Source organism: Nylanderia fulva, unplaced genomic scaffold (genome assembly GCF_048542155.1).
Source record: "Nylanderia fulva isolate GAGA-0341 unplaced genomic scaffold, ASM4854215v1 Scaffold114, whole genome shotgun sequence".
NCBI lineage: Eukaryota > Metazoa > Arthropoda > Insecta > Hymenoptera > Formicidae > Nylanderia > Nylanderia fulva.
In genome coordinates this window covers 363,719-377,969 of record NW_028189346.1, presented here as the reverse complement: position 1 = coordinate 377,969, position 14,251 = coordinate 363,719, and the positions used below count along the sequence as shown (strand labels likewise).

General features: G+C 51.8%; 1 protein-coding gene across 1 annotated transcript; it reads right to left on the bottom strand.

Annotated features, from left to right (window-relative positions):
* Positions 1 to 972: 972 nt before the first annotated feature.
* LOC114941862 (uncharacterized) lies at positions 973 to 4,644 on the bottom strand. The gene has a single exon (XM_029317017.2). The coding sequence runs from the start codon at positions 4,642 to 4,644 to the stop codon at positions 973 to 975; it is 3,672 nt and encodes a 1,223-aa protein (XP_029172850.2).
* Positions 4,645 to 14,251: the final 9,607 nt, after the last annotated feature.

Sequence of the window (14,251 nt, the reverse complement as noted above, 5' to 3'; positions counted from 1 at the left end):
CGCAGAGGCAAATTTATTTATTTATAAGTCGGCTCGCAGATACGAAGGAGACTGGATGCGGAGAAAATTGTAAGGTAGAGAAATTCACTTTTGAGGCAAAGCAGTTTTATTCAAAATTCTCGCAGACAAAATTAAAACGCGGAAGTTTGCTCTAGAGCGAGATAAATTCGCGCAATGCTCTTTTCGCTGATATACACGGAGACGTCTCTTCAGTTCAGACTCCTCGAGTAGACTCATTTTTGATCCTCGCGGAATTCGGCAGCTAAGGGGGCGATCGATCATCCGATCGACGCGTGGCACACGTGCTGAAATCCTATTCGCGGACGATTGCCCCATCATGCTCCGAAACGCGAGACAAAGGCGAGTTTTTGTAGATTCCTCGCTCGCGGAATCGAAAACAACCGGAATAACATCTCGGCGTCGAATATTTTCAATTTCTACGATTGACCTTGCTTCGTCGTTTCGAAAATACGTGACAATTTTAAACATACCGCCCGCCTCGCATTTGAACGTATGCGAATATGCGAAATATAGCCAACGGTAGTCTTCAACGTACGATGAAAATAATAAATCAATTTTCAATCAACCAAGAAATCAAACAAGAGATCAATGCAATAATTCCTTGCGATCGAATAACGAGGGCAAGTAATCAGAAGGTGAAAACACCTTTTACGATTTTCGAGTAAATATTTCTAAATTATAAAGACGCTCTCAATTTTCAATAGGCACTGAGCCTTAGCAAATATTCGTTTCTTTCGGCTGTTCAAGCACGCAAATACAATTATACATGTTTCGAAATTCTACCGACAATGCGATGGGTCGAATAACAAAGTCATAAATGCGATACCTGGCTCGAAAACCACGCCGAAGAGGAGAATATTGCCTAACATATTAGATTTTGACGCTAAATACATAAATCACACCCGAAATTTATCAAATAATTACAATCTAATTTTAACGCAAGTACAATTTTCAAATATTGCTATTGATTGGCAGCCGGCACAGTAGCGTAATTGGTCGTTTCAGGATCGAGCTCGCAGTTCTCACCGTAACTACTCGCACGAGTCCATCTGAGCCGGGATGAATCTGCGTGACTCGCGCTAGGTTCCACTTGCTCGGAGGGAGCAAGGGATTCTTCAACAAGGCGAGTTCTCCTATGCGAAAACAAGACGTTTTTTCCGACCACTTACGCCGCTGCTGCAGGGAGTGCAAGTAGTCTTGCGACCACGAGCGCCAAATCTGTTCGACTAAAGAATGGACCATCTGCCATCGCGAGAGTCGATTCGCATTACTTTCGAGCACTGACTCCTCCGGTATCGCAATTATGGGGCGCCCGATCAGGAAATGACCCGGAGTGAGTGCCGATAGGTCACTCGGATCGTCGCTTAATGCCGCGATCGGACGAGAATTTAAGCACGCCTCGATTTGGCATAATAACGTCGCGAATTCGGCCTGTGACAGAGTTCGTGAACCGGCGACTCGTTTTAAGTGCGACTTGAGACTTTTGATTCCCGCCTCCCATAGCCCACCGAAGTGAGGAGCCGCAGACGGAATGAAGTTCCATTCAATTTTGTCATTTGCAAGGATGTCGTGCAGTGACGAATCCTTCATCAAGGCGCTGAACGCGTCGTTCAATTCCTTGTCAGCCCCGTGGAAGTTCGTTCCATTATCGCTATATAGCTTGGACGGCAAGCCCCTTCGGCTCACAAATCGCCGAAAGGAGGCGAGGAACCCAGCGCTAGAGTAGTCTTCGACTAGCTCTACGTGGATTGCTTTCGTGACGAGGCAGATGAACAAAGCTATATAATTTTTTCTGGTTTTTTGGCCTCTGCCAACGAACGGCGTGACTAAGAAAGGACCAGTATAATCCACCCCCGTATGAGCAAATGGAGAAGACGGATTGACGCGTGGAGACGGGAGGTCTCCCATGAATTGGCTCGAAAGTTTAGCCGAGTGTCGTACGCACGGGATGCATTGTCTTATATATCCCTTGACGGAGTTTCGCCCTCCCATTAACCAATAATTCTGACGAAGGGTGCGCAGCACGATTTGAACTCCACCGTGGAGTGTACTCTTATGAGCTTGAGCGATTAGAAGGTAAGCGAGTTGTCCGCGCGGCACGATTACGGGATGTTGCTCATCGTAGCTAAGAGCGGAGTGTCGCAACCGCCCGCCAAGCCGGAGTACCGAATCTTCTCCTAAGAATGAAGCAAAAGTTCGGAAGGAACTCCTTTTTGAAATCGTGGCAGTCTTTTGCAAAGTTTTGAATTCGACCTTGAAAGCTCTCCGCTGGACATAAGACAGCCAGAATTGCTCGGCCCGTTTAAGCTCGTCGACGCTCAGTGTCGAATTTTTGTTAAATTTACGAACCTTTTCCTTCCGCAGTAAGGCGAGAAACCTGTGGACGTAAGCCGTCACTCGGACGAGCTTCGTCCAACTTGAAAATTTGTAAAGTAGATCCCACTCTTCTTCACCTTCAATGTGAAGAACTTTGGTTTTTCGCAGTTCAGCTGAAACTTGCTGTAGTTCATTAGTGAGTCTAGTATTCGTCATATCCTGAATCGGCCAAGCCGTTGAAGGTTGCCGAAGCCATGGTGGTCCCGTCCACCATAGCGAATGTGACACTAACTCAGACGCGGATAGCCCGCGCGACGCACAATCCGCCGGGTTCTCTGCCGATGGTACGTGACTCCACCGAGTAGATGGCAAATTGTTCTGTATTTCAGCCACGCGGTTGGCCACGTATGTGTTCCACTTTGATGGGTGCTGGCGCAACCACGCCAGAGCTATCGTGGAATCCGTCCAACAATGGATCGGAGTTCCAACTAACTGCAACGAATTAACAGTCCACTTTACGAGGCGACTCAATAACACTACCGCGTTTAACTCTAGACGCGGGATGCTCACGGTTTTCACGGGCGCGACCTTTGTTTTTGCTGCGATTAAATTTATTGCGAAGTCTGAAAGCGAATGATAGACGCGAAGATATACGACGGCGGCATAAGCTCGATTTGACGCGTCAGCGAAACCGTGTATCTCTAGCGCGAGAGTTTGTGGACCTTGACCAGTCCACCGTGGAATTTTGATCATTTCTAATTTGTGAAATTCTGATACAAAATAATTCCAACGGGACTTTAACTCATCGGAGATGAGAGAGTCCCATTCGCAATGTAACAACCACAGCTCTTGAAGTATTATTTTTGCCACGATCACGACGGGAGCGGCCCATCCGAGAGGGTCGTAAAGCCTCGCGATAAATAAAAGAATTGAGCGTTTGGTAGGAACGCTGGGGGTGGTCGAGTTCACGACCAAGCGAAACAAGTCTTCGTTAGGCATCCATGACAGGCCGAGAACTTTAAGTGAATCTTCCGTCAGGATTAGATGATCGGTTACTTCCGATTGGTCAACAGAGAAATCCTTGAGAAGTTCGATCAAATTTGATGCCCATTTCCTTAATTGAAATCCCCCCTTTTCCATTAACTGCATCAATTGAACGCGAGTATTTTTTAAAGATTTTATATCATCCGCGCCAAACAGGGCGTCGTCTACATAAATAGACTCTCCTAGGATAGGAACCGCGGCCTTGAACTTTTCTCCCTCGTCAAGGGCGAGCTGTTTCAATACGCGCATCGCGAGATACGGAGCGGGAGCGAGACCGTAAGTGACCGTTAACAAGCGAAAATGTCGAACGGGCGCTTCCGCTTGAAGACGCCAAAGAATTCTTTGGTAGTCTGAATCTTGCTCATGAATTTGAATTTGCCGAAACATCTTGGCGATGTCGGCCGTACAGACGAAGCTCCACCGTCGCCATCGCGATAACACGGCAGGTAGATTTTGCTGTAATTTGGGCCCTATTAATAAAAAGTCATTCAACGACGTGCCATTCCTAGTTCGGCACGACGCGTTGAAAACGACCCGTAATTTAGTCGTGCAACTATCTTCCCGAATCACGGGGTGGTGCGGAATGTAAACGGGCAAATACTCGGTTTTTTCCGACTCGTCGACGCTAGTCATATGTCCGAGGGACTCGTATTCCGCTAGAAATTCGTTATACTGCGAATACAGTTCCGATCGATTTCTCAATCTGTTTTCCATACGGTTGTACAGCGACCGCGCAATGGAAAGAGACTCTCCGATTTCGATCGGAGGATCACATTTAAAGGGTAGTCGAACGACGTATCGTCCGTCGGACAACCGACTATGCGTCTGCACGAAGTGTCGCTCACAAATCTCTTCCTCCTCCGTGAGGGGAATTTGAGGCGCGATCTCCTCATCTTCCCAGAACCGCTGGAGAAGAGTGTCTATCTCTTGACCGAGAACGCAATTTAAAACGGCTTCTTTTGAAGCCTTCCGTTTATTTTCGGTCGGACCGGAAATAATCCAACCGAGCGCGGTTAGTTGAGCTGTGGGGGTACCGAGCGGACCTTGCCTCAAGTCGCGCATCAAAAGTGAGCCATAAACGTCGGCTCCAAGAAGCAAGTGAATTTGATGTTTGCTCGACGGATCCGGATCCGCGAAGGAAAGGCCCTTCAAGTGAGGCCACGATTCGACAGGTCGAACTCGCGAAGCCGCGTACGACGTGATCTTCGGAAACACGTACACTGTGATTGGAAATACCGGGTCGGATTTCGCGCACGGAGTCATTCGCAAGGACACGCGCGACTTTGCGGCACCCGTGTATTTTTCCCCGAATCCTTTGATTTGTAAATCGGTTCTTTGTCGCCTGGTCCGTATGGTTTGTCAGAAAGATTCCGATATAAAACTAAAATTGGATCCCTGATCCAATAGCGCGCGAACCTTAAAGCGTCGGCCCTCAGCGGTGTGGATGTTCACCCACGCGGTTGCGAGGAGAACCGCCGGAGTCGTAAAGTCCGGCGGTTCGATTGTCTGGACGCTGGCCACGGCAGCGTTATTGGAACCGTCCAAGGCTTCGGACTTCGCATTCGTTTTCACGCTCGGTTTCGCAGCTTCCGAACCTTTTCTGACAGCTGACGATTGATAATTTTCGGAATGCAATAAAGAATGATGAGACCGACTACAGTGGTTGCATCGCTGTTGGCTCGGGCAATTCGGCGAAATATGCCCCGAGCGCAAACAATTAAAGCATACACAATTTTTGCGAGCGAGCTCATTTCGTTGTTCAACTGATTTTTGACGAAACGGCTCGCACTTTATCACGAAATGATTGCCTGAGCAGCATATGCACTTGACAGCGGAGACGTTATGCATTGACGAACGCGGCTTGTCTAGCTTTTGATTACACTTTCTCTTGAAACTTCTGCGAAGTCTGACAATCCGCAGATTCTAGTCGTAAGAAATTCATGAATATCTTGGTACGCCGGAATTGAAGTTATAGAGGAACACTTCAAGTTCCACTCGCTTCGCGTTTTTTGACAGAATTTTTGCGAGATGCAATAAACAAGCATATCGTCCCACTGAGCAACCGGTCGACTCAAATTCGTCAGCGCGGCCAGCGATGCAGCCACCGTGTCTCGCAATCTCTTTAACTCGCCTACGCTTTCATGTTTCATAACGGGCATGCTCATGAAAGCATGCAAGTGAGTATTAATCAAGGTCGCCTCATCATCATATTCGGCAATTAAGAGTTGCCACGCCGATTCGTAATTCGGATCCGAAATCTTTAAATTATTTATTATTAAGGCAGCGTCACCGAGGACACTTGTTTTCAGGTAATGAAACTTGTGAGTGTTAGTGAGCGTACCGTTACTAGCAACGAGAGACTTGAAAGTGTTCTTGAAGCTTTCCCATTCGGAAAACTTCCCCGAAAATTTCGGAAGCGTAATACGAGGCAACTGAAAACTATGATTATTACTGTCGCGAAACGAGGAGTCAGTGCTACGATCGAGAGAAGGCGGTGAAGAGATGCTTAATTTACTTATTATATCACGGAGCGTATCGGCCGTCTCGAGGTAGACATCCTCAGCGATTAGAAAATCTTCATCGACGAAGTAGGCAGCCTTCGCCCGTTCATCTGAAGACGTAGATTGTAAGAGCTTGACGTGGAGCTCCCTGCAGGATGCCCAGAGCGACGTAAGCTCGTCCAATCGTCCTTGAATTTTTGGCAGGGTAATATTGACCTTAGCCAACTTCTTGTAATTCACTAGCACGCGTTTCACTTGAGAGATCGTGTCTAATTGCGCGATCAACAGATCTTTTGCTGTCGACATTTTTTTTTTTTTCCGAGGAACGTCAGTCGTACAGACGGAAAGATTCGCGGACGCTTCCTTTATCGAACGCGACGCGTATGTCTCAAGTTTGACTTGAGACCATTGATTATGTCAGGCGCGTGAACGGCGCGGACGGCAAGAGTTCGCGGACGACCTTGTTGTCGAAACGCGACGAATTTGTCTCAAAAGAGACCACTGAGTATGTCGGGCGCGTGAACGGCGCCGACGGCACGAGTTCGCGAACGACCTGACTGTCGAACGCGACGAATTTGTCTCGAAAGAGACCACTAAGTATGTCGGGCGCGTAAACGGCGCCGACGGCACGAGTTCGCGAACGACCTGACTGTCGAACGCGACGAATTTGTCTCGAAAGAGACCACTAAGTATGTCGGGCGCGTAAACGGCGCCGACGGCACGAGTTCGCGAACGACCTGACTGTCGAACGCGACGAATTTGTCTCGAAAGAGACCACTAAGTTTCGTCTCACGAGTCGAATTGGGTTTTGACGACGTGAATCGGAGTCTACCCGTACACTTGTTTCTCGAGAGCGAACTCGACACTTGGTTCCTGTCTCTTCTTTTGCACACTCGTTTGTAAGACGATGTGCTTCTATTGTCCACCCGCGCTTTTTCACTGTCCGCGAGAATCACACGAGAATCACTTTCTCCGTTTTACCTTATCGTCCTCGTTATCTTCACTATCCGGCTCGAAGGACCATTTTACTTCTGTGCGAGAACCTTCGATTTATTTTAATTTTCTGCGCAGAGGCAAATTTATTTATTTATAAGTCGGCTCGCAGATACGAAGGAGACTGGATGCGGAGAAAATTGTAAGGTGGAGAAATTCACTTTTGAGGCAAAGCAGTTTTATTCAAAATTCTCGCAGACAAAATTAAAACGCGGAAGTTCGCTCTAGAGCGAGATAAATTCGCGCGATGCTCTTTTCGCTGATATACACGGAGACGTCTCTTCAGTTCAGACTCCTCGAGTAGACTCATTTTTGATCCTCGCGGAATTCGGCAGCTAAAGGGGCGATCGATCATCCGATCGACGCGTGGCACACGTGCTGAAATCCTATTCGCGGACGATTGCCCCATCATGCTCCGAAACGCGAGACAAAGGCGAGTTTTTGTAGATTCCTCGCTCGCGGAATCGAAAACAACCGGAATAACATCTCGGCGTCGAATATTTTCAATTTCTACGATTGACCTTGCTTCGTCGTTTCGAAAATACGTGACAATTTTAAACAAATATTATAATACAAAGTTATAAATATTAAAATAAAAAGTTAGTTAAATATTAAAATACAAAGTTAGTTAAATATTAAAATACAAAGTTAAACGATTCTTCGCTGATGACCAATTTAGACTTCGCAACACACACTTAAAATGTCGAGAAGAAGAACTTGTTAAAACGATAATGTAAGTTGAAAGATTTTTTCATTTTCTCTGATATTAATTTAATTCGCGTAAAATATCCACAGCATGATTAAATGTCGCAAAACTTGAAATCTCAGACCAATCGTTTTACTCATCCATTGGTCATCAGCGAAGAATAGTTTAACATTGTATTTTGTAACGGTTCACCTTTCCCGACGCCGCGGATCGGCTCGCCGATTCCAGGATTCGGGAGGAAGGGGGAGATTCAGACTCGCTTATTCCTTATTAACAATGCTTTGGTTTATTCAAAAAGAAACAAGTAAACAAAATGTTCGTTGGCATAAAGCCTGAATAGAGAAACTTATTGACTACCCGGTATAAACAAAATACGGAGGCGTATAGCCTGTAGCGGTGTCCGGAAAAGACTTACAAATTACCCGGTATAACTTAGAGATACGGTGTACGGAGGCGTATAGCCTGTAGCGGTGTCCGGAAAGGACTTACAGGTCACCCGGTATGCGAAATCTGGAGATCGAACGTACTGAGGCATATAGCCTATATCGGTGTCCGGAAACCGGGAAGTCCGGCGTAACGACGAGAAGCCCGTCGCCCGGCGTGTAACAGTAGAAGACCGGAAACCGGGAAACCCGGCGTAATGACGAGAAACCCGTCACCCGGTGTATAGCAGGAAGAGACCGGAAGCCGGGAAACCCGGCGTAACAACGAGAAACCCGTTGCCCGGCGTGTAGCAGGAAGAGACCGGAAACCGGGAAACCCGGCGTAATGACGAGAAACCCGTCACCCGGTGTATAGCAGGAAGAGACCGGAAACCGGGAAACCCGGCGTAACAACGAGAAACCCGTTGCCCGATACTAAAGGTAGGAGGCCAGAAACCGAGAAACCCGGCGTAACAACGAGAAGCCCGTTGCCTGGCTAGGAGGTCCGGAACAGGACTGGTGCCGGCTCATCCGTCGAGCCGGCTTATATACCCTGCCGGCGGTTCCCCCACTCTGCATCGAGGCTGTGGTGGGGGTAACGCGCCGGCATCGTAGTGGGGCGCCTCTGGGGGTTGTAGTGGGGCGCCCCTGGGGTAGGGTGACCCGTGTATCACTTTGTGTTTTGCGTTTTAGGGGCGCCTTAGGCGCCATAGCCTCAAGTGGCGGGCGGGTGATCGGCCCGCGAGGCGTTAGTAACGGCCACGCCGTTACACTACCCCCTCTCTAGACGGCGGATCGTACGTGGTCGGCCGAAACGGTCGAACCGTATTATCCACCGTCCAGTAGGGGAGGTGGCTCGGAATTTTCGAGTGGCGTGGGCGCAGTGCCAAGGGACCGCCACCACGTGCCCGTCGTCAAGGGTAACCATGACGACAGGCGACGCGGGAGGCGGCCTGCAGACCTCCCGAGCTGGTGGTTGGGAGGAGGGTGCCGCCACTGCTGTGACGACCCCCACCCCCGCCACCCCCCCGGGGAGGGCCCGGGCTGGCTGCGCCCGAGGAACGGCGGGACGCCGCGGCAGTTCGGCCTGGACTCCCCTCGGCCGTGGACCCGGTGGTGGCGGCGGCGCGGTCAGCAGGATAGCCCTTCGGCGCTCCTGCTGCGCGTCCGATCGCTGGAACCGAGACCCCCGGTCGAGAGAGCCGGACCGACGCCGCTGGGGCCTGGTTGACAGGCGGCCCCTTTGGCTCGTTAGCCGTTCCGTCACTCTCCTCCGAGGAGGAGATGTCTCCAAAAAGCGCTTTGATAGTCGTTTGACTCATCGCAGCGATATGAGCCGGGTCATTGACCCGGCCCCCCTTATATACCCCTACGGGGGGTCTTCGAGTACGAGAAACCGAATTCCCCCTGCGGACCCTAGCGGCGGGGGGTCGGACCACGTGGCCCGTCTGTATCGTTATCGGCCGTGTCGGTGGTTAGTCGCGGGAGCGCCGCGAGATGGCGCACGGTGCGCTGGGGGGGCCCGTAGCGGCGGGCTCGTGCTTATGCCCGGCGATTTTATCGGCCGAGTCGGGAGGTTGATACAGGGAGCCGCGAGATGGCGTGGGGGGTATGGTGCTGGAGGAATCACGGCGGCTGGCCCTGTCCTACGCCCCGACGATTTCCTTGTCCTCTTCCTCGGATGCCGCCTTGAGGTCCTGCACATGGATGTGGCGGTGCCATCGTCCTCGGGCGTCCTTGAGGTCAACGATTACGGGGGATACGATCCTCCGGACAGTCATCGGTCCGCTGTACTTCGGGGCCAGCTTGGCGTTGAACGCGTTGGCCTTGCTGGACAGGGGGCGGTCGCGTTTCCAGACGCGTTCGCCCAGCTGCGGTCGCCAGTCTCGTCGCCGCAGGTTGTACGGCTTCTCTTGCCGCTGGAAAGGCCCGGGCGAGGTGGATCCGGACCACCTTGTAGGCGTCCTCCAACTGGGTCTGGCGGGTGCTTGGTCCTGGTGCTGGTGCGGTTCCTGGTCGATCCTCTGGATGTGGGCGGGCGAGCTCTCGGCCGTGCAGAATGTAGGCCGGAGTGTATCCGGTGGCCTCATGTCGGGCGGTGTTGATGGCGAACTGCAAGGCGGGGATTCGCTCGTCCCAGTCTTTGTGCCGCCGGCCTAAGTACTGGCTGATCATTGTCTTAACCGTACGGTTCGCTCGCTCTACCGGATTGCATTGCGGAGTGTACACGGGGGATGTCCGTTGTTGTATCCCGTAGGAGGCTAGCAAGGCCTTAATGCGTTGCGCGACGAACTGAGTCCCGTTATCGGACACCAGGGCGACCGGACACCCGTGCCGGTATATCAGGCGGTCGGTGAGTGCTCGGGCTACGGCTACGGCGGTGGCTTTTCTGAGCGGGACCATCTCGATCCACTTACTGAACCGGTCTTGAATGGTTAATAGCCAGGTATGGCCGCTAGTGGATCGAGGCAAGAGACCGATCAGGTCTACGGCGGCTTGTTCCCATGGTGCGCGGACGGGGGTGGCCATCATCCGTCCAGCCGGTCGTTGTTGACTGGCCTTGTGCCGCGCACAATTAGCGCACCCTCGGACGTACCGGGCAATCTCCCGAAACATGCCGGGCCAGTAGTATAGCTGTGCCACCCGAGCCAATGTTTTGGAAATGCCCAGGTGCCCGGCGGCCGGGTCGTCGTGCATTCGTTGAAGCAGGGCGGGTCGTTGGTCTGTAGGCACGCACTGCTTCCATTGCTCCTCGGCTGGTGTTTCCCGGAAGTCCAGATCGTGGAGTACATGCCTGTACAATCGTTGATTCTGGATTTTATAGTCCGGGTGATCGGTCGGATGTCTCTGTACTTCGGCTAGTTTCCGGTGGTACCACCGGCATTTCGGCCGGGTCACCGCCAAAGCTTCCGGGAGGCGGGAGAGGGCATCTGCCACCTGGTTAAGTGTCCCGCGCCGGTACTGGATGTCGAAATCATGTTGTTGTAATTCGAACATCCAGCGGGCTAGTCGTCCGGTAGGAGCCTCGATGTGTTGTAACCACTTTAAAGCTTGGTGGTCGGTCACGACGGTGAATCGGTAGCCCTCAAGGTAATCCCGCATCCGGCGTATACCCCACACGACAGCCAAGCACTCTAGTTCGGTAGCGCTATAATTTTTCTCGGCTGCGTTGAGGGTCCGGCTGGCGTACGCGATAACCCGCTCTCCCTCGCCGAGGTGTTGGGTTAATACGGCCCCTAACCCGTGGGCGCTGGCGTCGGTTTGTAGTAGAAATGGTCGCGCAAAATCCGGACAGGCGAGGACAGGTGCGGTGGTTAAGGCCTGTTTGAGTTTCCGGAACGCGGTTTCTTCTTCTATTGCCCAGGTCCAGCGCGCTCTCTTTTTAGTGAGTCGAGTGAGAGGGGCGGCGATGGTGGAGAAGTCAGCGATGAATCGGCGGTACCATGACGCTACCCCCAGAAATTGCCGAACCCTGCGGAGGGTCGTGGGGGCAGGCCAATTGGTAATGGCTCGCACTTTCTCTGGGTCCATCCGGATTCCGTGCCGATCGATAACGTGTCCGAGGTACCGGAGACTTGGCCGGCAGAAGTGACATTTTTCTGGGTTGAGGCGGAGTCGGGCGTCACGGAGGCGGCGAAAGACTTCGGCCAAGTGGCCTAGGTGCTCCTCGAAAGTACGGGATGCGACAACTATGTCGTCCAAGTAGACGAGAACGTGTGGTTCCAACTCGGGTCCTAGCACGGTGTCGAGCAGCCGTTGGAAGGTGGCCGGTGCTGAATGCAGTCCGAATGGCATGACGCGGAACTGCATCAGCCCTCTCCCTGGCACCGTGAAGGCGGTTGCGGGGCGGCTCTCCGGAGTTAGTGGCACTTGCCAATACCCGCTGCGTAGGTCCAACGTGGACAAGTAGTGTGCGCCTCGTAGCTTATCCAAGGTGGCGGCAATGTGAGGCAGCGGGTATGCATCTTTCTCGGAGGCCGCGTTTAATCGGCGGAAGTCTATACAAAATCGGTAGGTCCCGTCTTTCTTCTTTGCCAGCACTATCGGAGAGCTCCAGGCGCTGGTGGAGGGCTCGATGACTCCTTCGACTTCCATCTTTTGGACCTCTTGGTCGATCACGGCCTGCATGGCCGGATTACGGGGCCGATATCGTTGTTTAATGGGCGGCCCCGGTTTTAGCCGAATTTGGTGCGTGGCTTTGTCGGTCGGGCCGCGGACCGATTCGAACTTTGGAAGTTCGTTATTTAGAAAGACCTGTAGCCTTAGCGCCTCGCTGGTAGTTCCTGGGCTGATACTGGCCGTCGCGATTCCATCTTTGGCTGTTGTTTCGGTGGCAGGTCTGGGCGGTGGGCGCAGCTCGACTCCTAATTTCGCCCAGAGGTCTATGCCTATTAGTACGGCGTTGTCTAGTTGTGGTAGTACGGAGAAGCGGTGGCGGTACGATTTTCCTCGTAACCTGACCGTTGCCTCGATGGTCTCGGCAATGGGGACTTGGGTCCCGTCGGCCAGGCGTATCTGGGCTGCCTTGAGATCTGGGCTAGACGGTGTGCGGTTGATTCGGCGGGCCGTTTCAGCGTTTACGAATGAGATCTCTGAGCCGGAATCGAGGAGGCCCCACAAATGTTGTCCGGCGATCTGGATCCGGAGGTGCGGTCTCGGGTTGTATTTTAGGCCGAGTCGGGCTGGACGACGGCCGCGACGTCTCCGGCCCGCACCCCGTTTCCCGTCGGGGGGTGGCAGTCACGGGTGAGGACCCCGTCCTTGCCACATCTCGAGCAGAATTTCTTCGGAGGTCGCTGGCAGTGCAGGCGTGTATGTCCTCGTTGCTTGCACCTCCAGCAACATTCCTCCCGACTGTAGACCGCGGAAGCTACGACCGGGGTGTGGCTTTGCGGCACGTCCCTTCGTCGTTCCTGTCTCCGGCGGTCGGCCTCTTCGTATTCGGTGGCTCGAATGCTCAGATCCCCGACGCTGAGCACGTCCGCCCGACGGATGTACAATTGGTACTCCGGATCCATGTTTTCGTAGAGCTGTTCCAGTTGGTCTAGGGGTGAATATCCCCCGGCGCGCCGCATCATGGTCAGAACCTCGGTGGCGTACTTTTGGAAGGACTCTTTAGGGCGTTGTTGACGTCCCTGGATCGTCCTTTTCATCTGTCTCTCATACCCGCTTGGCAGGTATTGCTGGCGGACAGCTTGGCGAAAGTCGGCCCAGCTGGCTATGGTATCGCGGATGTTGCGATACCACAGCAGGGCGTCTCCCCGTAAGAGTTCGGGTAGCCCTAACAGCATCTGGGCGTCGGTGTAGCCGTAGCCCAGGCACAGCTCTTCCGTACGCTCGAGGAATGCCAGGGGGTCCTTGCCCTCGAAGTGGCACCCCCATTTTCGGATCTGATCCATGATCCTGGCCGGTTCAACAGGTGTCGGGGCAGTAGCTTCTTCGTTTTGCTATTTGTTCTGCAGATAGTTTATACATTTTACTCCTTCTGCCTTTATTACCAATCCAATGTCGTATTAACTGTTTCATAACACCAAGATAAACCAAGAGTAGGAATACTAGGCCGGTTCTAGACCAGGTCCTCTGAGGGGGGTACGGGGCGGGGAGGTATTCAGGGGCGAGGGGGTATGACGTCACGCGGGCGGGGGGTCTTATCAGCAGATAAGCTTATCTTATCAGCTCAGGTTACTTGATAAGGAGCTCATGTTACCTTATATGTTTATAAACAAAAGATAAACATTCCAGCAATATTTATTAAAAGATAAGATAAACATTCCAGCAATATCTATTACAAAAGGACTGCCGCTGCCGACAAAGATAAACATTCCAGCGATATTTATTAAAAGATAAGATAAACATTCCAGCAATATCTACAATATTACAAAAGGACTGCCGCTGCCGACAATCAGGGAGGGGGGGGGTTGCGTTTCTTCTCCTCATACGTTATCTGTATATTTCTAAGAAATATAATCAAATTTTAAGAAGGACCACCGCTTGGCATACGCCGACAATCAAGGGGGTTGCGTTTCTTCCCCATACGTTATCAGTATATTTCTAAGAAATATAATTAAATTCTAAGAAGGGCTGCCGCTTGGATCCGAGCGCCGACAATCAGTTCTCTGAAAATCAAAGATAATCAAATTTTAAGAAGGGCCACCGCTTGGCATACGCCGACAATCAAGGGGGTTGATACATGATCTATACGTATATGTATATTTCTAAGAAATATCAGCGGGTAAAGTTTCAGGGCG